This window comes from Petaurus breviceps, unplaced genomic scaffold (genome assembly GCF_028583685.1).
Source record: "Petaurus breviceps papuanus isolate PSGF00001 unplaced genomic scaffold, PetGlider_PUasm1.0 90847, whole genome shotgun sequence".
Taxonomy (NCBI): Eukaryota; Metazoa; Chordata; class Mammalia; order Diprotodontia; family Petauridae; genus Petaurus; species Petaurus breviceps.
This window is the reverse complement of record NW_027187360.1, coordinates 27768492-27795115: the sequence shown is the minus strand read 5'-3', so window position 1 is coordinate 27795115 and position 26624 is coordinate 27768492. Positions and strand designations below refer to the sequence as shown.

Here is a 26624-nt window from a genome sequence, read left to right as displayed (position 1 = left end):
GACAAAACAGTGAGCTATTTCCTGGGTGAGACAGACCCAGGTTGGCTGATATGAATGAAGCTCTTACTGTATTGTCTGTGAGCCACTTACCTACTGTGGAGGATTCCTGGAAGAGGAGTGGCATTCTTCAGATATATTTTAATACGACATTTTTTCAAGCTATAAAGAAAATCTCTGAATACAGAAATCAATTCTCACCTACAGATGCAGTTTGCTTTTTGCTAGCTTTACTACAATGGACATTTCCAATTGCAAATGCCTTAAGTTAACTTTCCCAAAATTCTTTATGGAATCTGGCTGCCATGAAACAGAAACACTGCTCCCCGACTGGGTTGCTTAACCTGTTTTTGTGCTGTTCTCTTCATCCCTTTGGTAGTGTGGTTAGGACCAAAAGCCCCTTCCCACAATACTGTTTGTAAATGCATAAATCAAAATAGATAGGGTTACAAAGGAAACCAATTATATTGAAATGCAGTTATCAAAATACTAAAGAATAAAAGAGTTCACAGACTGCTGGTTAAGAACCTCTGACTTGGGGGGTGGGGAGGGGGAAGATCTGCCAAGATGCAAACAGAAAATAGCTGGGAGCAAAAAACAAACCTTTGGAGACAGTTTTTAGGTTTTTGAATACAAATTTGCCCCTCACAATCCATTTACATTTTAGCTGGGTTTCCTCTTCTCTGTTATGTATTAACAAAGTCCTGAATTACTCTTGAGTTGGGAGGGGGTTTTTTCCCCTCAGTAAATCAAGTTCCTATTCCTTTAGAGAGATTTTTCTGTGATTAGTTTCCCCTGGGTGTCACCAGTTATCTCATGGGTGTATCTCACCAATTATCTCAAGGTTATTCTCAAAGTACAATTAACTTTAATTCCCTTTAATTTAAAAGTAAATACTGGTAGAGCAGTAATGCAATTTTCAAAGGAGCTGTTGCTAAACCCTAAGAGGAGACTGTATATCATAGCTCCCAGTATGGTGGGAATCATGCTATAATCTGGTGTAAACCTCTTCAGACCCCTTCTCACCCTGCCCTGTACGTGGTGACTGCTCTTATAGCTGTGCACAGCTATCTAGTGGGTGTTATTTCTCTTTACTCTACCAAATTCAGCTTGTGGGGCCTGGCCCTGGCCCTGGCCCCAGTGAGGTAGAGAGTAGCATTTCTCCCTTGTTCAGAGAAGTGGCTGTGGCTTTTCTTCCTTGAATTCTAACATTGCCCTTGTTGGCTTTTCCTAAAACGCCCCTCCCCACTCCATTGCATCTGCTGCAGGCCCCCTTTTATCCCTACCTGTTCTCTACCTACCATCCGTTTAAAGTTTTTGTTTAATGATGGAATTCATTAAAGGCCTAACCCTGATGCCTCATCATGACATGGGAGTGACTCTGAGCTCTTGAAGCAAAGTGTAATCTCTGGCAGATCCTATTGAGCTGGAAGGGCTTCGTGGAGAACCCTGGCAGTAAACTGCCTGTATATGGCTGAGTACCTGCCTAGTGAAATTCACAGCCGTTCACCAAGTTAATAACTGGGTGGTAAATGTTTTCACCTTGGCCACTCACAGCCTCCCCCCCCCCCCTTATTAAGGTGTGGAAGGGTTATAACTTGCTTCAGTGCAGAGAGAACCCACACCGTTGACATCACTTCTTTTATATTCTATTATATGTGTCCTGTTGTCAGTGTTCCAGGTAGTCTGAATTTTCATTCTTTATCTTCCCTTCTCCCTCACTCAGCTGCTGTCCCTGCACAGAAATCAGGACCATTTTGTACTTCTTTATTTCATAGATTACCTAATGGACACAGCTGAAAAGCCTCTCTCCCCCTAACTAGGCTGACGCGCGGAAACACAGTCTGTCACTAGGACCACATTCAAAGCCTTTCCAACATGGTAGAACCTTTCAGATTTTGCATTCTCCTGTCATACAGTGCCTTGGGCTCTTTGGAGGAGAAGGGCTATAGATATCATTGGTAAGAAGTCCATTGATAAGTGCCTAGCTGGCCCCATGGGACCCTGGGTAGGAATTTCCCCCTGTTTCTGACCGTTCTCTTCAGACTCTGTCTTGTCTCTGGGTGTGCAGCCTGGCCAGGTAGTCGGCATTGACATGGAGTGGAGACCCCCCTTTGGATTGGTGGGAAGGCCTCGGGTGTCAGTGCTGCAAATTGCCACTAAGGAACACGTGTACCTGTTGGACCTGTTGCAGTTCTCAAAACTGGACCAGGAAGAGAAGGAGAAGGAGCTTTGTCATTTCATCTGGAAGCTCTTTGCAGATCCATCTATTATAAAATTAGGTAATAATAGCCCTAGGGCTTACACTCTGTCTAGCTTTGTAATGTTTGTGTTTTCTCCCTTTATTTCCTGAAAACTCCCTGTCTAACCTACTGTCCAAGTATACTCTTCACTTTTCTCATCTTCTCTACCCATCCACTCCTGATTCCTAGGCTTGTACCTTATTGGTTGGATAGATACCATAAGAATTCCTTTTCTTGGCTATAAAGAAAGAATCAATAGATAAGCATAGATGTTAGATGTACTCAAGACTGATTTTCATTTACTGAAGGAAATCTGTTTTTGCAAAGCTGTTAACTGTGGAAGTGGCTCCTTGGCTGATTCACATCTGCTGAAATGATTAGAAAATTCTCTAAACCATCATCTAAACCTCCACAGTCTACTTTATAACAAGGGGGTTTGGGGAGGGAATAGTGGGGAGAAGTGTTTTCTCCTCTGTTTCTGATTCCATGAGAGCATCATTGTAATGAAATTTTCTGCCCAAGTTGACCAGCCAGGAGGTACTAGGTCAGATCTGAGCCTTGACTTGAGGCCACTTTTTAGCTTCTTTTCTGTGGCACAGGGAAACTTCCATTACTTTTGACCATTACATGGCCTTTACTAGGTCCTGGACCCATCCTAGACCATCCTAACTTCTCTCTATATATAAAGGTACTATTTACCACAATTCCCCCTCTCTTCTTGGGGACTAAAGAGCTGATAAACATTTGGAAAGAGGGGTCAGTGTTCTCACATTTGGGCACAGGTATGATCTTTCTATCTTTACCTGAACATAAGGCTTAGTGGGAAAAAAGACAATAGATCTCATGAAACACATACCAGTGTTTCCTGTTTATAAACTTTTTTTAGGCTATGGAATGTCTGGAGATCTGTGCAGCTTATCAACTACATACCCAGCCCTCAGAGAGATGGAAAAGCAGGTACAAGGAATCCTGGATCTGCTGCAGGTAGACAAACAGGTGAGGAAGGGGGTTCATTCCTCACTGATAAGCAGTGGGTCCGACAAATAGATGTTCTCTCTTATGCCAGGGGATGTTGTGTTCTGTCGTGTCTTGGATTTGGAATCAGAAGACAAAAGTTCAAATCCTACTTCAACACTTCCTAGATGTATGATCATGGATAAGTCATTTCTGCTCTCGGAGCATCAAATTTCTCTTCTTTAAAATGAGAAGATCATATTTCTGTTACCTACTTTACATAGTTATTATGGGGAAAGCATTTTGCAAACCTTAAAGCTGACATTCATTAGCTCTTTAAGTTTGCAAAACTGCTTGACATGTATCATTGTATCACAACAACCCTGAGAAGTAGCTGGTAACAGGCATTAGAATGTGCTACTTCCCTGCTCAGGAAGCTTTGGTCACTCCCTGTTGCTTCTAGAGTAACATATAAACTCCTCTGTGTGGCATTTAAAGCCTTTTACAATCTGGCTCCAAATTCTCATTCCCGGCCACTCATACATCATCCCACCTTGTGTCCTCCATACTCTGACCAGACTGGCCTACTGACTTTTTTCCCTACAGAACTTTCCATCTCCTATCTCAGGGCCTTTGTACGGCCTATTTCCCAAAGCTGTGATGCAGAATACCCCTTTTCCCCTCTGCCTCTTGGGACCCCTAGATCTTCTGAAACTTCAGTCCAAGGGCCACATCTTGCAGGAGACCTTCTCTATTTTCCCCAGTTCCTGTAACTGAAATTATTTTGTATTTGCTTGGTCTATATTTTTATGTAAGCTCCTTGAGGGCAGGGACTAATTTCATTTTCATCTTTGTATCCTGAATGCCCAACAGAGTGTCTGGTGTAGAGAAACTACCTGATAAATGTCAATGAACTTAATTGAGTGAGTTGAATTGAATCTCCATTTTATGGATGAGGATACTTGGATCTTAGAGAGGCAAAGTGACTTAACCATGGTTACACAGCTATTAAGTGTCAGAAGTGGGATCTAAGACTAAATGTCATGACTGCAAGACCAGCACTATGCTAGACTGAATAAATGTGAGTGACTGTTAATATTATTATTCTACCCTCATGGACCTCTTCCCATTTTAGACACTGGGTAATGTACTGGCCATGTGTAGACATGATTTAAAGTCATGGGCCAGTCCACAGAATGGGTTCATTTGGAGTAGGGCTTTAAATCATAATGATCCAGTTGACTTTGGGGAATGTTTTTTGTTTGGTTATAAGTAGCACAGAGCTATAAATGAGAGAGAATGCTAGATCATAGAATGCTAGCACAAGGAATACAATAATAATAATAATAATGATAACAGCTCACATTTATGCAGCTCCTTAAGTGTTACAAAGTGCTTTCCTCACAACACTTGTCAGATTGGTAGTGCAAGTATTATCTTCATTTTACAGATGAAGGCCCTGATTTTAGGAGAAGTTAAGTGACTTGCTCATGGTCTTATACCTAGTAAGTGTCTAGGCAGAGTTCAAATCCATGTCTCCTGACTCTAAATCTAGTATTTTATCAAGTGTACTAGCTGAAAGGGACCACAAAATCTAGAATTATAGAACTTAGAGTTGGAAGGAAACTTAAGTCTCTCCTCCAGTCACCTCATTTTATAGATGAAGCCCATAGAGGTTAAATGTGCTGCCCCCAAAGTCTCACAGAAAATAAGTAGAAAAGCTAGGATGTGAACTCAAATCCTATGATCCCAAATAAAATTATTACTATGCAGATAATAAGGAATATTTCTAAATATAAACCATATCAAGAGGCACACAAATTTCACATGATTACAGATTGACTTACATATATAGGACCATAGTGACATATTTAAATTCACCTTGAATACACAAACATAAAAATAGTCACTCAGTGCTCAAGAATAATTTTTTTTAAATCTTTATATGAGATACTAAAACTTCATTAGTCAGATGCTTACAGAATAGGAAATTATAATTAATCGAATTTTCTGCTCACTAAAGAGTTAACTAGGAAAACTTTTCTTGAAAATCTTTCTCACACAAGTGTACTTTCTTTTAAGTATAATGTATTATAAGTTAAACCTATTCTTTATGATTCATGGTTTTATAGTAGTAATAATAATGATGATAGCTGACATTTTATATAATACCTGTTGTGTGCCAGGGACTACACTAAGTGCTTTACAACTTATCTCACTGGATCTTCGAAACAACCCCAGGAGATAGGTGCTGTTATTATTCTCATTTTACAGCTAAGGAAACTGAAGAAAAGAGAGGTTAAGTCCCTTAGCCAGGGTCTTATTGCTAGTAAATGTCTGAGGCTGAATTTGAACTTGGGTCTTCCTGACTCTAGACCCGCTACTCTATCCACAATGCCACCTAACATAGTTATACTATAACTACAGAAAATGTACGGGATCATGGTGAAATGTATACTGGCACCAGGATATAGCTCAGAAGTTATTTTTCATCCTGGTAAATCCTTTATATATGAGGTTACCTTATCAAGACCTTGATTTTCTCTGAAAGTTCAATGTATGGTGGGAGAGTTCCGGTTAATTGAAGGTTCTAGTTAATTGAGTCATTTCTTTCTTTTTTTTTTTGCTTTTTGGAGGGCAGTTGGGGTTAAGTGACTTGCCCAAGGTCACACGGCTAGTTTTTGTGTTAAGTGTCTGAGGCTGGATTTGATTTCAGGTCCTCCTGACTCCAGGGCTGGCGCTCTATTCACTGCGCCAGCTAGCTGCCCCCTAAACTATATATTTCTACATTCATCTGGCACAATGCCCTGCTCCCATAGACCTTTAACAAGTGCTTGTTCAATTGAAATGGGTTTCAGGTAAAACAACATTTTCACATATTTGCATGTTCATGATTTCTTTACTAAACTAGTGTGTAATTTATGTGAAAATGCCAAAAATTTTTATAAGCTTCTTGGAAAGTTGCCTTTACTTTCTCCTAAAAGAGAAAATAATGAATGAGGACAAATTTAAGACAATCCATTGAAAAACATAGCCAAAAAAAACCTAGAATTTGTTGGGAAAGTTGCATAACAGGATAGGAACAACAGGGCTAACTTACTTAAAACATAAAACATTCACATTTCATGCACGGAGCATTATTCTGTAAAAGCACTTCTGCAGAGGGGAGAGAACTGTCCTCTGATATATATGACTGAGAAATCTAAGGAAAGAGATACTTTGGAAAGTTCAGATTTTTTTCTAGAAATAGAAAGGTCCATAAAACAAACTATCAGAGCTAGAAGAGGCCTTTGAGATTATCCTCTCATCTCTTCCTGCGTTGCAGAGAAAGAAACTTATGCTTTAAAAGGGAACTGTACCCGTGGGAGAAAGGGGAAGTGTATGCTACAAACACCAAATCTGGTATCAATCCAAAGAAGAGAAATCACTTTTCTGTTAAAAATTAAAGGGAACTTTAAAAAGAGTCTTCGGCAGTCCTTAAGGTTTCCAATTGTACTTTTACAAGAACCACCCCCACTTCTCCCTGACCAATATAGACTTTTAATGGAGGCATTTTGTCTCCCTCTGAGTAAGTTGTATTTTCAGAATGTCATAGCTTCTCTGAACTTAGTATGCAGTTTTGTTTGTTTGTTTAAACATTTAATATCTTTCAGGCTTTCCTTTTTATTTTAGCTTAAGATATGAAGAGCAATAAAAATAAAAACAGGGTTTATTCTCCATTGACAGTGTTTGTCACTGTCCCCAGATCAAGCACTTAACCCTTGTGGTAACATTTTAAAGGGTATACTAGAAAGGTTTCATTATCCCAAAATTTCTGCCCAGTGAATCCTGAAATTCCACCAATAGAGACTTGTTACTTTGAGTTGGGCACTACTCTTTCCAGACTTCTTTTTAAAAAGTACAAATTCTCCCCTGGAAGGAAGAAGCCATTAAACTTCAACTTCATTGTGAGCATTAAGTGGCCAGCAGAGAGCCCCGAGCTCCTGGAGAGGGAAGGGTTTCTGAAGATTGTGGGATGCAGAGAAAGCCATGAAAACAAACTTCTCATGTCTCAAAACTTTACTCTTTAGTTAGGTTGGTCATATCATATCCATTTCTTTAATCCATAGGTCAAAATGGTAAATGTAATAGGTGTCATTGCTTTCAAGCTGTTATTCATTAACGGAAAGTAGCAAAACGCTCTTTTCCTAATGTGGGTATGTGTGACGTCATGTTTTATCCTTGTATTCAGTTGCAGAAAAATTCTGGATTGTGGAAGAAGCATCACACCCCCGTGGAGAGCCTGCATCAAGAGCCAAGCTCCGGAACTAAAAATGCCAGGCAGGCAGAAAAAGGACTCAGCCTCCTGGTGCAGAATCTGCTGGGGAAACCGCTGGACAAAACGGAGCAGCTTTCAAACTGGGAGAAGCGTCCCCTCCGGAAGGAGCAGATCCTTTATGCAGGTCTGATGGGCAGCAGAGCCAAAGGTCCAAGCTTCTGGACCTGGTCAAGAACACATGTCCAAATAGCAAAGGGTCTGGTCAGTGGGGCCTGTAAAACCACAGAATGGTCAGTCCATCCTCATGTGGATCAGGCTACAAAACCTGAATGTGTATTGTCTTAATGATTTTTTTCAGTGAGTATTTACTAATCCCTAACCTTAGGAATACACATTCTAGGGGCTGCAAGGTGGCATGGTGGATAGAACACTGGCCAGGGAGTCAGGAAGACCTGAGTTCAAATCTAGCTTCAGATACTTACTGACTATATGACCCTGGGCAAGTTATTTAATCCTGATTCCTTGGGAAAAAAAAAGAAGGAATACACATTCTGGTTAAGGAGACAACTTCAGAACTGGCTTGATTAAACAGTTAAGGGAATTAGCTCCCCTCTTCTTTCCCCATTATACCTTTTTCTATAATCAGCTATGTTGTAGGAGAGAGAGGAGATGGTATAGACATGGTCCTTGTCCTGAAGGAGCTTTCAGTCTAGTTGAAGATACAGGACACGAGCAATTGGAAAACAACACAAGACACTAATTAAAGTATTTTTGTTTGTGGAATCCTCTCCAGTAAAATTTCTCTTTAGCTAGAAAGAGAAATACACATCCTTCTCCATTGCTTTCACCCAATCCTTAATAACGATGTTGATGGTGATGATGATAAATGACAATGGCAACTCACATTTATGTGACACTGAAAGTTTCACAAAGCCATGTTTTTCCAGAACAGATCTGTGACGTAAGCAGGGCAGGTGTTATTGCACCAGTTTTTCAGATAAGCATCATGAGGCTCAGAGTTTCTTGATTAGTATCATACTAAATACCAGCCACGTCTTTCCTGAGTTCAAGTCCTTTCCACTCTCCAATGTTATCTCTCCTTCCCAGGCCTTCTCTGCACCTCATTCACATTCAAGAAGTGTGAACTCCTTGAACATCTGTACCATGTGCCAGCAGCAGCCTTGCTGTCTGCTTTTATAAAAGTATTTTGAGCAGAAATCCAGGACAGTGAGGTGCTCTACCTCCTTGTCCTCTGCCTCCATCGTCTAGGAGAATAACTGAACCAGGCTCAGTGAGCTCGTGAGCCAGGTTTCATTCACTCATTGCCCACTTCAGGGCACCTTAATAAGGAAGGTTCGAGTTATGAAAGGCTGGAGTAGGACTGGCTTGTGAACTGGTTTAGCACTAACCACATGTTAGTGAGAGGAACATCACTGGGAGCAAAGGAGAGGAATGTCTTTACCTTCCCCTCACTGACAGTGAAGTAAGGGAGGAAATCTGCTCATCTAGTCTAAAGTCAGTGACTTTATTCATAAAGACAACTCAATCCCTCCAGTGAAATACTCATCCATTTGGATAATTGATTTCTTTTAGGTGAATAATAAGAAAAACAACAGTAATACCTCCCATTTGTATAATGCTTTATGCTTTCAAAACATTGTTCTATCCATTATCTCATTAGATATTCACAACAGCCCTGTGAGGTAGGCAGAGTAGAGATCATTATCCTCATCTTAAAAATGAAGAAACTGATACCCGAGGAGGTGAAGCGATCTGCCTGGCCTAGGATCTGTGAGTCAGGGGTAGTACCAAGACTAGAGCCCAAGTCTCTACTCCCAGACCAGTGCTCCTCTTTCTTTAGCAAGGACTGTATTATAGGTGTGCAAAGCTCATTAAGAAAAATTAATTAGCACCAGACTTTCAGTCAATACTGAATAAACTGCAGAACATAGTCCATTGGGACTTTATAATCCTTAAAATGCTGCAGAAATGTTAGTGGGCTTTTTTCCTTATATGATCGCTCTTTCATTGTTTCCCCTCATTAACCTCAGAATCCATGGTCCCCATGAAACACTCCTAAGCAGCATATCTGAAGTGAGAAATGCAGATGGCTTCGCTGGGAGTTGTTTGCACATTGGCCCAAGACTAGTGCCTCTCTTTCTATCTCTGGAGGAGTTCGTGACCCATCTTTGTTTTTTCCCTCTTCACAGCTTCAGATGCATACTGCTTATTGGAAGTCTATGAGGTGCTTCGTAAGGACCCAGCCCACTTTGGCTTGACTGCAAACCTGAAGGAGAGTCTTGGCAGCAAACAGAGTACAAAGCCAAGGGCAAAGAAACCACTCAGCAAGCAAGGGATACAATCCCCTTCTAAACAGGTTGGTTGAAATCTTCCATGCTGTGCTGTGGCTCTGAATCTGTGTCACTGACATACGATGCAGGGCCTAGTCTTTGCCTCCTGGGCTGCCTTCCATCCCCAGTGAATAGCCATACTCAGTCTAACAGAAGTTAGTTCTTCTAACATTTATCTGGAAGGAATTATTTTGCCCTTTGTGGGCACTTGTTAGAACTCATTTTCTTTGTCCTGGAAAGATGAAAACTGAAAGGAGATTTAAAAAAAAAGTGACATTTATATAGTGCCTTAAATTAATTATGGAAAGTATTTTACATATATTATTTCATTTGGGTCTCACAACAGTCTTATGTGTTAAAATCCCCATTTTAGAGATAAAGAAATTGAGGCGCAAAGTTTAAGTGAGTTACGTAGGGTCACACAACAAGTAAGTGTCTTAGCCCTGGTCATCCTGACCAATCCAATACTCTGTCCCAGGGAACCTACAGCCTCGAGGCCACATGTGGCCCTCTAGGTCCTCAAGGACAGCCCTTGGACTGAATTCACACTTCACAGACCACTCCCCACCCCTGCACTGGACCAAGTATAGAAATCACAAAGAGCAGCCTGGGACTTGGAGCTGTAAAGGTTGTAGGAAATCATCTAGTTCAGCTCTTTTATTTTTCAGTGGGGAAACTGAGGACCAGAGAAGAAAAATGACTTGCCTGATGTCACATAGATAATATGTAGAAGAGCTGAGATTTGAACTCTGATCTCTAGTAAAAATAGTTGGTGGCCCAGTGGATAGAGCTCTGTACCTGGAGTCAGGAAGTCCTGAGTTCAGATGCCAGCCTCAGACACTTCCTAACCATGTGACCCTGAGCAAGTCATTTAACCTCCCTTTGCCTCAGTTGCCTCATCTATAAGATGGGGGTAATAATAGCACTTACTTCTAGAGTTGTTGTAAAGATCAAATGAGATAATATGTGTAAAAAAAATCCCTAGCACAGTGCCTGGCATATAGGTGCTATATAAGCACTTATTCCCTTCCCTGTCTTCTGACTCCAGATCTAGAGAAGGAACACAGACTTACTTCCAGAAATCAGAAAATGAGAATGGATCTTCAGAAAAGAAGTTTTAGGACAGAAGAAAGGAAGTGTAGCTTTCCACAGGAGAGCATAAACCTAGAGAATCCATTATGACAAGAGGTATAGAGAACCTATTACTACCCAAAAGAGACAATATAAATTCCTTTTAAAAACATTTTGATTAATCCGTGACTAACAAGTTCATGGTAAGTGATTAAGGGAGGGTGCAGCTTTGATTTTGAAGGGTGATGTCAGGGAGTGTAGCTATACATACCCGTTTTTCGTTGTCTCCCACGGTAGTCTTGTTAGAGACAGAGTGGGGTCTGGATGTCCTGTGGGACTGACTCGGCATTGCTGATGTTCTTGTGTTCATCTCAAGCTCAGTCCACATGCATGTCTGTGTTACTCTCTGCTTTCTAAACGACCCTTGAAATCCCTGCCCACATGGAGAATTGGCTGGTAGCAGAACCTGAATCTTTACATAAAGAACAACAGTGGGAACGACTGTGTGATGGCTGAAGTGGGAGAAACAAGCCAGTGACAGGAAAATGGAAAGGACTGGTCTGGATTTCCCTGTCTTTAACCCTGTCCTATTGTACCTTGTATTAGCTTATTTGTGTACCTGCATGTTTCTCCTCTTATTGACTTGTAAACTCCTCAAGAGTAGGAATCCTATCAGTTTTCATCTTAGCAGTTACAGTGACTAGCACAGTGCATTGTATTTGGTAGCTACTTAAATATTCACTGAATTGAATTGAATTCAAAAACTGTTAGGAAAATTGGAAAGCAGTCTTGCAGAAATTGGGTATAGTCCAGCATCTCACATTGTCTACCAATGCATACTTGACTTAAATACAATGATCACACCACAAACAGATTAGAAGAGCAAGGGAAAAAATATTTTTATAGTTATGGATAGGATAAAACTTCATAACCACAAAAGGGATAAAGAGGATCACAGAAGATAAAAGGTTCGGTTTTAATTACATAAAATTGAAAAGTATTTGCACAACCAAAACCAGTACAGTTAAAATTAGAAGGGAAAGGGGCAGCCAGGTGGCTCAGCAAGTAAGAGCACCGCCTCCAGTGACGGGATGACCTGGGGATCGAATCCAGGCTCAGACACTTAGCACCCACCCAGAAATAACTGGCCGTGTAACCTTGAGCAAGTTACTTAACCCCGATTGCTCATAAAGAAAAAAAAAGAAAAAAATTAGAAGGGAAACAGGTTAACTAGAGAAAAAAATCTTTATGAAAGGTTTCTCTTAATAAAGGTCTCATTTCTAAGATATATAAGAAATTATTTCAAATTTATATGAATAAGAACGATTCCCCCAATAGAAAAATGATGAAAGGATATGCAGTTTTCAAAGCAATAAAGTCAAAGCTATCAATATGAAAAAATGTTCCAAATTACTAATTAAAGAACTGCAAATTAAAACAACTCTGAGGTTGTACCTCACCCCCATCAGACTGATGAAGATGACAGAAAAGGAAAATGATTTTTGGAGGGGCTGAAGGAAAACACATGTGGATGGTAGGCCTGTGAAATGGTCCAGCATTATGGAAAGAAATTGGAAACTTTGCCCCCAGTGTCGCTGAACTTTGCAAACCCCTAGACCCAATGATATCACTACTAGGCCTATACCCCAAAGAGAGCAAATAAAGAGGAAAAGGATCTATGTACACAAAAATATCTCTGGCACTCTTAAATTGAAAAAGAATTGGAAACTGAGGAATATCCATCAGTTGGGAAATGGCTAATCAAATTATGTTAAATGAATATAATTAATTGAATTGTAGGTATTGGCATCAGCTGGAGAGACGCTTTCTGCCAGTGCTTTTCCTGAGATTTCTGCCAAAGATTTCAGTGTGGTGTGTGACACCATGCTGCAGGGCCTGGCTCGCTACCTTCGTTGCCTAGGAGTGGATGTATGTGTCCTTGAGAACACTGATGACCATCGGCAAGCAGCGGAGGTCAGTTTTCTTATAATTAGTTTTGTTTAGACTTCAGACTGGCTGTTTTGAAATATATGGGTTCTCCCCTCTTATAGAATATTCCCTTTATTCCTCTATTTCAAGTTGTGATACAGCATGGTTTCCAGAGGCACACCTTGATGAAATTAGTTGTGCTCTGATTTGGCCCCTTCCATCATCTTTACTGTAACCAGAACCAATTTCTTTTTCTTTTTTTCCCCCAAAAAACAGTTTCTAAAAGGGATTTCTGCTACAGGAAGGAAACAAGATGACCTCTAAGGTCTCTCTCAGTTCTGAAAGTCTATGATTATACTTTTCCTTTTGGGAGGGATGCTCCTTACCAGGTTCCAGAAGTGAGTCAGGAGACCACACCCCAGGCTGGAAATAGGAGCAATGGCAGATTCTGTTGTTGACTGAGCTTCTGAACCACTTTTTTCCCCCTCAAAGGTGCCTCATTGAAGTGTTTATTCATTTAAGTAACACAGGGTACATATGTCCGTGGGTTTTCCCCACTCCAGCTTTTCATGTTTGTTACCATGCCTTACAAGGAGTAGCTGTTCCATGAACATTTGTTGTTTGAGCTCATTAAAAATTGGTGCCTTAGGAAGTGATGAGAGGTGAGCATCAGGGTGTTTGCTAGGACTAAAGAAGCCGTATTATGCACATGTTTTTGATATCATCCCGTTTAGAGGTTGGCTTTCTATTTGTGTTTTAATTATGGAATTTAGTCCCTCAATAGAGGCCCTCCTGCGGTGACTTGAAGCAAGTCTCATCCCTTCTAGGTTCAGGTTCCTCATGTGTAAACTGAAGGCTCTAGAGGAGCTTCAAAATGCCTTTTGTCTCTGAATACTATGATCTCTTATTTCTCATTGTCCCTCCTCAGGACTGTGACTTACCCCATCCAGATGGATGGAACTCAGTCCCCTTTTTAATTTAAAAAGAAAAGAAACCCACAGCACTTTACAGTTTAGAAAGTGTCATAGTCACAACACTGTGAAGTAGGTAGTATAAGTGTCATTCACATTTTATGTGGTTGACTTGGCTATTCCTAATACCACAGTGACATTCCAGTCAATCCAAAGACAGTTGACGACCTCTAGAATTGCCCATTAAACTTCCCCTGGGAAGTTTTACCAGGGATTGGTGCTCAGAGACATGAAGCAACCTGCAAAGGGTCATGAAGCTACTCAGTGTTGGAACTGGGGCTCAAGCCCAGGTAAAACATCCTAAAGACAATGACACAACATTATTTGTGGAAGCCAATCCAGTGTTACTCAGCCACTGTCTGTGATTTAACTGGAATGTCACTGTGGTTTAGTATATAGCTATATGCCAGAGAGGAGGACACAGACCTGGATAACCTGAAACAGTAAATAATCCAGTTGGTTTTGTAAGATAACATGTGGTTTCATTTTTTGAACTAGGTTTTCCTTTTTAATCGTGTTTTCCTCAGCCTGCCATTAGACTAGATTGTTTGCATTCCCTACGAAAACAACAGCTGGCTAGGGAGGGAGAATGTTTGGGGCATCACAAACAGGGGAAGCCAGCTTAGAATACTTTGCCATGAATAATCCATGTAGAGATAATTGACTGTGCCTAGAAGGGACCACCCATTATTGCATGTGAGCATTTAGGCTGGGTTTTTCCCCCCTGTATTATTCAATCATGTTATCATAAACTCCATATGGACCATATAGGAAATGAAGACTCCAGTAGCTCCAAGGTCATTGCTTCATCTCTTGAAGGAGGGAGAATTGATTCAGGCAAAGATCCTGGAATTATTTGAAATTTGGTTCCCATTGTCTTTTTTAGCCCTCAGTTACTAAAGCAACCGTAAATATTGTTGCTCTCTGGAAAGACCTCTTTCCTCTTGTGGATCTTATACGCCCAAGAAAGGGTTGCATTTGGAAAAGGGTATGGAAATGAGGTGATAGGTCTGGAAATGTAGGTGCAGGAAGAGTGGAGATTATGTACACAGAAGACTGGTATTTGCCATTTCCCTGAGATTTGGGTCTGGGACTTCAGATCCCTTTCCTAACACTAATTTGTCTCAGTCTCCCACAGCTTCAGTGGACTGAGGTAGACCAGCCTCACTAAGAATATTAGGGAAGAGCCTATGTTCCTCTACCTGCCTAAGCTTTAGAAACCTACAAGATTCTTCCCTCCCTCCACAATTTCACAACAACCATAGCTCTGACCTAGGCCTGGGGGTGGAAACTGGCTTCTTTTGCACACAAAATGGCAAATGCTCAATTCTTAGACATTTGATGAATGGATAGAGGTAATTTGGTTGAACTAACTGTAGTCATATGAGGAGTGGTAACTGGCCAATGTCTCCATGTTCCCAATACCTACAATTTCAGGGCTTCCAAACCATTGGAGATAGACTTTTGGTACCCATATAAGGCCTCAAACTTTGAAGCACACTTGCCTATGTTTTCAAAGAAAATTGGTTTAGCCATTTTTGGTGATTATGCGTGTCAAATAAAAATAGAAGTCAAGTGCTTATGAACATTTTTTCTTACACATGTAATTTCAGAATGGCTTAGTGATTACTGAATGCAGTAAATTCTTTTTCTTTGGGGATTCAGAAATGAACATTAAAAGTAATGACAACTAACTTTTCAGTAGCCCAAGAGTTTTAACTTTCTATGAATTCATGTTAACTTTACCCGTGTACTTCGAAACTGGGAAAGACTTCTTCCTGTTAAAGGGATCAAATGGCTCAGAAAGGGTGGAGAAATTGAGTGTTTAGGAGAAACTGAAAAATTAAAGAGAAGACAAGAGCCTAAAAATGAGGAAAAGAAATGCTATGAAAAGTGACTTAACTGCTGCTATAACCTAACTGATGTCCATTTCCTTGCCTAAATTCCAACTGCTCTACATGCTGAAAATGCTGTCATTGTTGACTTCTCATCATTAACCATCTAATAAGGCACACCTCCATGCTCTGCTACAGACCTATAGCTGGTATGATCTTCACCTTCTTCAATAAGAGTCACTGGTTCCCAGACCCTGGACTCCTTTGATTTCTTCCCTCCCACCAAAATAATACAACACAATATAAAATATGAACTTTAGGATGTGTATGTGTGTGCATGCGTACATGTTTTGATACTGCCATCCTTCCCCTACCAGGCTTAAGGTGCTTTTGACCACTTCCTAATTGAGTTTCTGCTGGGTCTTGAGGACTGGAAATACGGTTTCTTATTTTGTTCATTATAACAAAATCCTACTGCAGTGAAACAATTTGTAGAGTTTTTAGTAAAGGGGTTTTGGTAGTAGTAAAAAAAAAAAATGTGAGCTTCAACCCACACCCCTTCAAACAGATTGCAAAATCTGAATTAATAAGTCTGAGTTAAAGAAGTTTTATTATAGTTGACTTTTTTATCTATCTTGTTTTCGAACATGTGAGACCAATACCTCCTGAAAAAGAGAAGCCCAGAAGAGGTAGGACTGTGTACCCCAAGTAGTAGCCAGTTATCCCTGATGACTCCTGGCAGAAACAGAGGATTGGTTCCACTATCTAAAGAGTGAGGACAACATCTCCTGAGAAGGTCCAGCAGCATAGAACTCTTGAACACAGTAGTCACTAAGTCAAACTTGGTGGATTGGATGATTAATTGTGATCTGCACACCTTGCTGAGTGTATGACTAGCTTGGTAATGCCCTGGGTGGAGGGAAGGGTGGAATCTTTGGAACATTGATGCCATTGACTTTGAGGAAGGGGAAGAGTCAGATCAATAGAGAAGGCAGCCACTCCTTTTTCCTTTTACAAAAGTCCCTCTTCCTGAAGATTCTGTGTTCTTTATTTTTCATTCTCTAAGATGTGAGAGACTTCTCAGGGGTTACTTCTGGTTTCATTTGTCTCCAAAATAACAATTCCCTAATAATTGACCTCCAGCTTAGTTGAGCTTTCATTTAAAATATCAACCAAAACCTTCTTTGGGAATTAGCCTTCTGCAAGTGTGGTTATTCGGGGTCAGTGGGCTGCACAGAGGATTCATATGCACCACCTGAAACGAATTTCCAGCAGAGACTATTGAATATAACAAACAACAAACACTTCAGCTGCCATTTAGCCTCCGTGAAAGGACAGCAGGTGCAGTCTTGGTTCTGTCAAAAAGCATAAGTTAATATTGGGGGGAGGAGTCTGTAAAATGGTTAATTCCTAGCCTCCCAGTCTGACAGTATGAAAAATGAAGTCTGGAGGTGAGTTGGGAGGAGCTCTAAACTTGAACATGAGAGCAATAGAGTATCATGTACCTTCCTCCCTAACCCTGCCTCTCCTGTTTTCTGTAGCAACCTCTCCTGACTCCTCCCCACACTTGCCAAAGCTCGGGTGGCTATGTGGAAATAGCTCTCCCCAAACCTGCGATTCCTCTTAGTACTGGGAACATGATCATTGGTTATAGACCCTAAACAGAGAGTTGGGGCAAGATGGGAGTGAAGAATAGAGTCGGACAAGCCCAAGGCTTGGATTAGAGCCTGGAAGCCAGTGTGGTTAAAGCAGAACCATGGGGTAGAAATAGAGGAGCAGTCTGGAGTGATGTCAGAGCAAAATCATACCTCAAAACCATGTGGGCGAACTGAAATCAAGACATAGGGAGAGTCAGAGGTCAGGCAGAAAGATAAGAGCTGTGAGAACAAAGACACTGATATAGGTCAAGGCACAAACTCCCTGTAAATGGACAGGAACCAGGTTTTCAGGATTTGTAGGAACAAGGAGGGCAGCCCAGAGGCACTAAGAACAAGAAATAGTCTTGATAATGGAGATAGCTTTTCTGTTATATACTCAGTGTTTTTATAGAGTTTTGGGGGAGGCAGAAACCAATACCAGCATACATTCACTGGGTAGGGTTGGGCAGATGACTGGAAATACCTATATGGAGTGACCAGTGTGCAGATAGGGTTCGAAGCAGCTTTTGACCTGCAGATCCTGATAGTCCGTTTGTCCTCTTGAAAACCCCACTTTCCTGCTCCCATGCCCCTGTTTGTTTCAGACAGATTTATTCAAAATACTCTCTGATTATCATTTTCCCTTTTCTAAACCTTTTCCTAAGTCACCCCCTATGCTAGCTTGCCAGACTTTCTTTTATTGCATCCCAAGAACTCCTTGAATCCCACCTCTTTCAGGAAGACTTCCCTGACTAATTGGGAGACAAGAAGATTCTCCCCAAGATTCAGCCTATGATCTAACTATGCAGCTCCTGTGGCACCCCCTTGTCCCAGCCCTCTACTCATTCACAATGCAACTTTAACCCTTGGCCCACTGGTTCCACTAGCTCAGAGACCGTGTTGTTTTTCCTTCTCAGACAACGGCTGATACAATAAGGGCAGGTGCCTCTCCACCCAGAAACTTGGATGGAGATGTGCTTTTCCAGGGCACCTTGGCAAAAATCCACACTTCCCACCATCATACGCCCATGTGAAGAAGTGCGAAACAACCTTATTCAAGACTTTTTTTTTAAAGGCGATAATATAACTAAAATTAAGGGATCAGTCCCTTAGTACCTGTGGGTCTCCAGTAATTGGCATCTCAACTCTTAGTGTTCTGTCCTTGCTTGGCTAGGAAAAAGAGAATTTCCCCCATTTAGAGTAACATTTGGCTGACACCCCTTCCTCCTCCCACCATCCTTCCCCCTGCTATGGACTGTGGCCTTTTATATACATATCCAGAGTATTCCCATTCAATTCATGACTGCCTCTCTTAGATGATATACACCTATGGGGAACCAAGGAGTTCTCTGTCATTTCCAAGTACAATGAAGAATCCCATTGTAAAGTGACCCCCTTATAATTCAAATTATATTATACACCCAGGCATAGGGATACTGCCATTAAATTTCTCCAAGCTTCATTGTGGCATGGAGATGACCCTAGGTTCTCAAAGCCTTCACCAGTGACATGCAAGGTCCTACCAAGCCCAGCTAACTTTGGAGAAGCTCCTCACCAGGTTTGCCCCTGTGTGAGGCATTTTTCAGTCATGTGAATACTTGAAGACCCATTACTAAGTCACAGAGAATCTGTGGCTGTGCTGGTGAGGGAGGTTCCCCACTGATGAAATCTCAGATTATTGAAGTACCCACATAAGTATGATAAACCATGGGTTATAGTCAGCATGCCCTGAAAGCATCAGTATCTACAAGAAGCTCATGATAAGGTTCAGAAGCCTCTTAAGTCAAAGCTTAACCCTCCCTTCCAGCATCTTTGGAGAACAGCAGAGTTCTCCTTTGGGCAGGATGTTTTCCAGTTTCTTCATGTCTGCCAGTTCCAGCAAAGCCATTTCTAACACATGCACATGAGGTGTATGGCTGTCTCTTAGGTTTCAGATATTTATTTCTTGCACCTCAAAAAACTCTGACTTTTCTTTGGACCAGCACATAAACAGGGCTGCCTATACAATCTCAATCCTGTAATGTCGCTCTTTGGATGCTTCAGCGTTGATGCGCTCTCAGGGCCTGCATTGTGCTAGTGGAGTCCAGCTCAGCCTGTGCTAGCAATCATAGGCTCAGACTAGAAGCCACAGCCCAGGAAGTCACAACTATGAATATAGTGGCATCTTTCCGAATAACCAGACCTGAAAATGTCAGGCATTCAGACAAGTAACAAGTATTTACTGAGTACCTCCTGTGTTCCCATCAATGGAAACAAATACATATTCTTAGACATTATCCTGTCAGTATATGCTAGATCAATGGTTCCCAACCTCCAAATATGAGGACTTCTTTTCTTTTTTTTTTTGCTTTTTGGAGGGCAATTGGGGTTAAGTGACTTGGCCAAGGTCACATGGCTAGTGTTAAGTGTCTGAGGCTGGATTTGAACTCAGGTCCTCCTGACTTCAGGGCCAGTGCTCTATTCACTGTTCACTCTCTTTACCCCGAGGACTTTTTTTTTTTTTTAAGCAATTGGGGTTAAGTAACTTGCTCAAGGTTACACGGCCAGTTATTTCTGGGTGTGATGTTAAGTATCAGAGGCCAGGTCATCCCAACACTGGAGCCGGTGCTCTTACTTGCTGAGCCACCTGGCCTCCCCTAAGCAATTGGGGTTAAGTAACTTGCTCAAGGTTACACAGCCAGGTGTTTCTGGGTGGGTGCTAAGTGTCTGAGCCCGGATTCGATCCCAGGTCATCCCGACTCTGGGGCCAGTGCTCTTACTTGCTGTGCTACCTGGCCGCCCCCCGAGGACTTCTTTTTAATGTCAAAAAATTTTGTACCCTATGTGACAGTAGATAATATTATTGACAGTAGATAGATATTATTAACATCTAATAATTAAGGAAACCTATTATAACAGGTACTTTTTGAATGAAATTGTTTTATAATCTTAGTAGCACACAAATGTATTTGAAAAAGAGTAATACATGTATATGTATGTATACACACACAGACAGTCATATTTTTCAGTACAGAAGCAGTGTTTCTTATTTGTAATATCAAGACATACAGCACAGTTTATTGGAGATAACTTTCAAGATGACAGTGCTTGGTACAACTATGGATTTGTGGACACATTAGAATAACTCCATGACTCCTTAGCAATCTGTAATCTACAGACTTTTTGGTCCTAAAAGGCAGAGATCATTTTCTTACATTTGTATCACAACTGAGATCAAGCACATTTGCACAAAGCAGATTCTTAATAAATGTTCGTTAAATGAATGAATGACTTCTCAAAGCCCCTCCTGAATGATTTACCCAAAACCACAATGTGGATTGAGGGTAAGGTGAATCTTTGGGATTCTCCCAATGGTTCTGCTCTCAGGGCAGAGAGAAGGGAGTGAAAACAGGGATTACTGCCCATCTGGAGTAACCAACAGGTCTCCCAAGAGAAAAAAAAGATACCACCTGGTATAACCTGATGATTTGAAGAAAAGAGATCAACACATCGGGGGAAGGAGGGAGAATTCTGAGCAAGCCTCAGAAAAATGATTCTAAGAGATTCTAAGAGCAAAGATACACATAGATCACAAAGGCAGTATGTTTGGGTCCTCTCAAACTCAGCTGAAGTGAGACTGAACATCACCTTCATCCTCCAGTCACCACAAAACCCAAGGGAAGAAAGCCTGTTCAGTGCCTGTCAGACCTGCCACAATTGCATCCTTCATGGTCATGAAAGCCTTTGAATTATAATCTAGTACGTGCTCTGGTACCGCTTCAGAGAAGGGATCTCAAGAATAATCTCCATGGTATTTCAGTTTTATAGATTTACAAACATGTACTTTATAAAATAGGACTGTCCTAATAAAGTGAACTTAATAAAACAAATTCTTTTCTCTCATTGACTTCCATCAGAAAAGTAGATATGATAACCCAGGGAAAATAGATTGATCAGAAAGTTTTGGCTGATTAAAAAGTTAAATTAAGATGATAATTTACCCCATGACTTAGCTAGGAATGACTTATACATCTGATTTTCTAAGACGTGAGCTTCCCAGCTTCTCCTTTTGTCTGGTACAGCAGGCTAGAATGTCTTATCTCCTAAGGTCTATTGTCTAATATGAAGTGCTCCAGCTGAAACACATAAGTTTCAGGCTTATTTGATCAGTAGATTCAAACTTGGATACTATCACAGTTATTCACATTAAGTAGGTATAAATAAATAAATATAAAATCCTCTTTTTGGTTTTTAAAGCCCTTCACAACCATTTAATACCTGCCTACCTTCCTAGTCTTCTCCCACTTTTTTTTTTCTCTCCATTCACTCTACAATCCAGGGACATTGGTGCTCATGATGTGTTTAAGACTCCAAGTCCTAACTCCATCCCTTTTTACTGGTTTACTCCCATTTCTTCCCCATCTCTCCCCCACAGCCCCCTCCTCTGCCCCAGGAAAAGAATGCTGTTCCTGTTTACCCCTTAGGGCCTCTTGGCTTTTTTCAATCCTACCTTCCTTAGGATGGCTCTTCCAATCTCTTATTGCTAGGGCCTTTCTTCTGGTATTGCCTTCCATTTATACTTTATATAACTTGCACATATAATTTTTTGCATGTTGTCTCCCCTATTAGAATATGAGCTCCTTGAGGGCAGGTCTGTTTGTGCCTTTCTTCATATTCCCCAAATTTAGCACCTGGTACATAATAGGTGCTTAATAAATACCTTTTGATTGACCAGGATCAGTGATTACATGTACATTTTGCTGTTTCTAATACCTAGAGTTTTCTAGGTATCTGATCCTTTTGATCCTGTTGGTAAATAGACGCACAGTGCAGATCTTAGAGAGTGGAAATATCTCTCTAGTCCTGACCCACAATCTACAGTTTCATCATAACCATTCAGTCAGCGAATAAGTACAATCCTTTTGGGGCTGTCTCTTCCGGTGACCCAACAGCTCCACCTCCAACATACTCAGTAGCTGCGAATCACATTCTTGATGCCGATGCTGTTTAAATCCCAGAGCATTGAGTCTCCACTACCACAAAGAATAAAGTGAACACTCCACTCAGAATGAACTCCAACCTGAATGTGTCAAACATGCTGGGTTGGTGTGGGAATGTAGGTCCTCCTGGGAGCCAACTCACCCTTCCTCCATTCCCTCAGGGAAGGTAAGAGAAGTGACTGATGAAGTTATGAAGCTCCCAATGGCCTTGGTACCTCCTCAGGGGTTCTTCAGTTGTCCTGCTCACATGCGGACATCAAGAGTGAACTTCCTGCTCCTTAACCCACAAAGACAAACGGAGTATATTCCATTTCTCATGTCAAGCTGAGATCCACTGGAGGACCAACGTGACATTCTTCTGCACTGGGATATCTGTTATTCAGTCTTAACCACTATCATCTATTGAAAGTAGTTTTAAGGATGTTTGGAGTTAAATGTTTACCTCATAAATATTTTCTTTCCCTCCTAAGTTTTGTTTTTCATAATATGCTGTCAGATGAGATCAAAGTGACTTTTTTTTACACTCCAGATTTTAGTGTTTCTCTTACAAATCTGACGATGAGATTTACCCACATTGGGGAGAAGCAGCATTGTGAAAAATTTATATAGAGAGTACTGAATTTGGAGTCAGAAGACCTGGGTGTGAATCCTAGCTCTGTCCTTTACCACCTGTGTGACCTTGGCATGTCATTCAGGCAACCAGGTGGCACAGTGGATAGAGCACTAGGCTCCCATATCCCCATAATCAATCTGTTGCCAAGGCCTATTAAGTTTACCTTAGTCTTGCATATACCACCCCAACCCCTCTTCTCTCCTCTGACACTACCAATACCCTGCTATAGACCCTTATCTCCTCATACTTGGATTCTTGCAGTAGCCTTCAGATTAGTCTGCCTGACACACATCTCTGCCCACTCCAGTCCATCCTCCATTCTGCTGCAACCACAGGTTTAGTCATGTCATGCACGAACACACATACACCAGCCCCCTATTCGGTAAACTGCAGTGGTTCCCTGTTACTTCCACAATCAAATACAAAATACTCTTTTTGCCATTCAAAACCCTTCATAATCTGCCCCCTACCTACCTTTTCGGTCTTCTTGTACTTTCTACCCTTCGCTCCCCCCCCCCAACACACACACACACACACACACACACACACACACACACACACACTCTTCAGTGACACTGGCCTCCTTGCTGTTTCCCAGACAAGACACTCCATCTCTAGGCATTTTCTCTGGCCATCCCCATGCCTGGAATGCTATTCCTCATCTCTACCCCTGGGCTTTCCTCACTTCCTGCAAGTCCTAGATGAAACCTCATTGTCTGCAAGAAGGCTTTCTCATTCCTTCTTACTACTGGTTCCTTCTCTCTGTTAATTATCTCCTGTTTATCCTGTATATAGCTTATTTATGCATCTGTGTGTTGTCTCCCCCATAAGATTGTGAGCTCCTTGAGGGCAGGGGACTGACTTTTGCCTCTTTTTGTATCCCCAGCACTTAGCAAGTGGCCTAGCATGTAGTAGGTGCTTAATAAACACTTATTGAGTGACTAACTGGTGTGGTCAGACCCCTGCTTTTAAAAAACACCCCTCTTCCACACCACTGCCTTTTGGGGAAGTAATATCTCCTTTATGTTCTGAGGAGGGACAAATAAGACTGATTTTTCTGTCATTTTCCCCAGCTGACTCATATTAACTTAAATTCTGCCTCCAGATTGCCAGAAAGGAGGGGAGAATCATATTGACCTCTGGATTGCCATATCAGAAGGTAAATTCTCAATTACTCAGGCTTTTTGCACTCCTTAACTTTGTATATACTTGATCTTGAGAAAGGGAAAGGCTTAGTTAGCTCTTTACCATGTTTCTGCTCACATTTCCAAAGGTGTTCTCCATCATACCATTCACATGTATGAGGGCTTTTGTGGAGATTAGTTCAGAGTGAAAAGGGGGGATCCCCTAATCCTATTTTCCTGGGAGAGTCCACAGAGCCAATTGTCATGAGCCATGGATAGTTATATCCAGGTGCCCTCACAGGACTGAGTCCTGGCCTTCTTCAGCTCTGCAACCCCACAGCTCCTTTGGGTTGAGGGCCTTGTTTTTTTTATTAACACTACGACCCCTCACATAGCTCTTGAGTACTCCCTATGAGCTGTCAGTACCTCTCTCCTGTTGGTCTTTGAAGACTCAGTCCCTGCCCTGCCCCTTGTTGGGCCTGGCACAACCCCTCTAAAAATCAGGAGTCATCAGACACTTGGAACTAGATTTAAAGATTGCCAACTGAGGATTGTCACAGATTCCTAGGAGTCATAGGGATGCCCTAGTTCACCGAGTCTAGCAACCTGCCCAGAGTAAGGATGCCATCCATGGCCTCCACTACAAGCATACAGCTTTCAGAATAGTTTTACATACGCGCTATATAGGGTAGGCACAGAATCCAGGATCTCTCAGAATTTCAGGAAAAAGATTGTTGTAAAAAAAAAAAAACAAACAAGCCCAGCCTATGGAAGGAAGGATGATCCTCGTTCCACCAAACTCAGCTATGTCTCCCTGTGTACCTGTGTTTTGCAGCTGCAGTCCCAGGTTGGGGAAGGAAGGTGCTTTTCTGTAAACTGTTTTGACAAGGCCAAACAGCAAGCACTCAGTGTCCTGAAGCACTTCAATGTTCGTGTCACACTCAGTGACATCTTCAGTCGCTGCCAGGTAGGTCCTGGGCGCCTCACATCACCTGCTTGACACTGTATATAAGTTTCTCCCCTTTGGTGTCCTCCCGTTCTTAGGGCTCTGTGGACCTCAGGGGTGGTGTTTTGGTTAGGCAAGAATAGGATGTTCTCAGAGCATAATGCAATCATTCTTAACCCAGCTTAACAGCACTCAAGGTACCCTTGGAGATTCCTAGGGATGTCATGAAATTTTTCCCTCAGAATTTATCAAAGCAAACCAAATGTGAGTGACTTCAACTTAAAAAACTAAACATGCACACGACCCTTGGAGCAGTGTGATTGAGGGGTGTGGCTCATTGCAGCATGCAGTGAAGCTCATGTCCTGATTTCAGAAAGACTTTAAATTGCTGGAATGATGGGTTAGTAGCAACATGGAGTTGTCAGCAGCAAACTTTCTCTCTTCTCCATTTTGGGTTTTCATCCCACTCAAAAATATGTAACACATTGAATTTCTGGGGTTCTCCTTTCCTCCCACTCTTGATTTAAAGGTAAGTCAGATGTGATTCTGAAGGAGATCAGCTAATATCAGTTAATTGTATTAGAGAAGTATCTTGAAGGCATAGATGAACAGGTGGAGTTTTACAAGTGGCTCCCTGTTTTTCTGGGTAAGAAAACTGGTTAGTTGTTTCGTTTGTTTTCCTTCCTATCTGTGTAAAGTCTGACGTGATTACAGTCCCTCCAATGCCCAAGTCCTGCCTCCTGTATGATAAAGCTTTTCTTACTTCTCCCAGCCTCAAGGAGCAGCCCTAACTCTCTGCCAAAATCCCTTGGATTTCCTTTCTATGTATTTTGCATATGTTTCTATGTACACTTTCTTTGTTTGATAAAATAAATGCAATCTGATTAGGAGCAGGGAGTTTCTCTTTTTGTCTTTGTGTGCCCAAAGCCTAGCACAACCAGGCTAGCTTATTGATTAGTCCAGAATTGCTGTTGGCACTGAACGCAAAACTCTGAGCTAGGTGTAAGATAGCCAGCTCATATTTTAAGCATATTTCTTCTTCTTGGAATTTATGTTGTTTCAGATGGCAAGAAAATCAATTTTAAGGGCAAAAACACTGCTTGGTTTAAAGCCTGGATATTTATATCTGATAATTAAATTGTTATTGTTACTTTTTAGATGAGTGCTCCTTCATACAAGTTTGTTTTGAAGAAGGAAAAAAATGTTGCATGTTTCTATTTGTTCTGGGCTTGACTGTCAAGACAAGGTGAATATTAGTCGATTTGGCACACAGATCAGTGGCCTTTATCAGCACTATGGCAAAATAAATAGAAAAACTTTAGAAAAGAGTATCCCAGCTAGGAAGAGGTCCTGGACCACACTGATAGCGTCAGGGACATTTGTCATTGGTGTTTTCTGCAACCATGTATCTGTTTTCAGTAAGGTTTTTTTAAATTATTGTTTGTTGATCACATTTAAGTATCTGCTCTGAAGAACTGTACAGAGAATAGTAAATGTGACATTTCCGATTTATTGTGTCAAAATATTATTGACAATAGTAGGAACATAGAATATAACAGTATGGAGAGGTCAAGAGGGGGCTGAAAGAATGAGTATTCATAGAAAATTCCAGTCTGTGAAGACTACTCTGGCATATCAGGGGCTGGGGTGACAGGAGGAAGGAAAAGGGAGTTGGGGGATTTCTCCCACTACTAGAAGAAACAAAAATTATTTTTG

General features: G+C 41.3%; 1 protein-coding gene across 1 annotated transcript in view; it reads left to right on the top strand.

The window, feature by feature from the left end:
• EXD3 (exonuclease 3'-5' domain containing 3) overlaps window positions 1-26624 on the top strand; it is a 206438-nt gene that overhangs the window by 8889 nt on the left and 170925 nt on the right. The window contains exons 3-9 of the mRNA XM_069072754.1: window positions 2069-2279; window positions 3127-3236; window positions 7426-7636; window positions 9663-9829; window positions 12675-12848; window positions 23944-23997; window positions 24798-24929. Of these exons, the coding sequence (XP_068928855.1) occupies window positions 2069-2279; window positions 3127-3236; window positions 7426-7636; window positions 9663-9829; window positions 12675-12848; window positions 23944-23997; window positions 24798-24929 (1059 nt within the window). The remainder of the gene's footprint in view (window positions 1-2068; window positions 2280-3126; window positions 3237-7425; window positions 7637-9662; window positions 9830-12674; window positions 12849-23943; window positions 23998-24797; window positions 24930-26624) is intronic.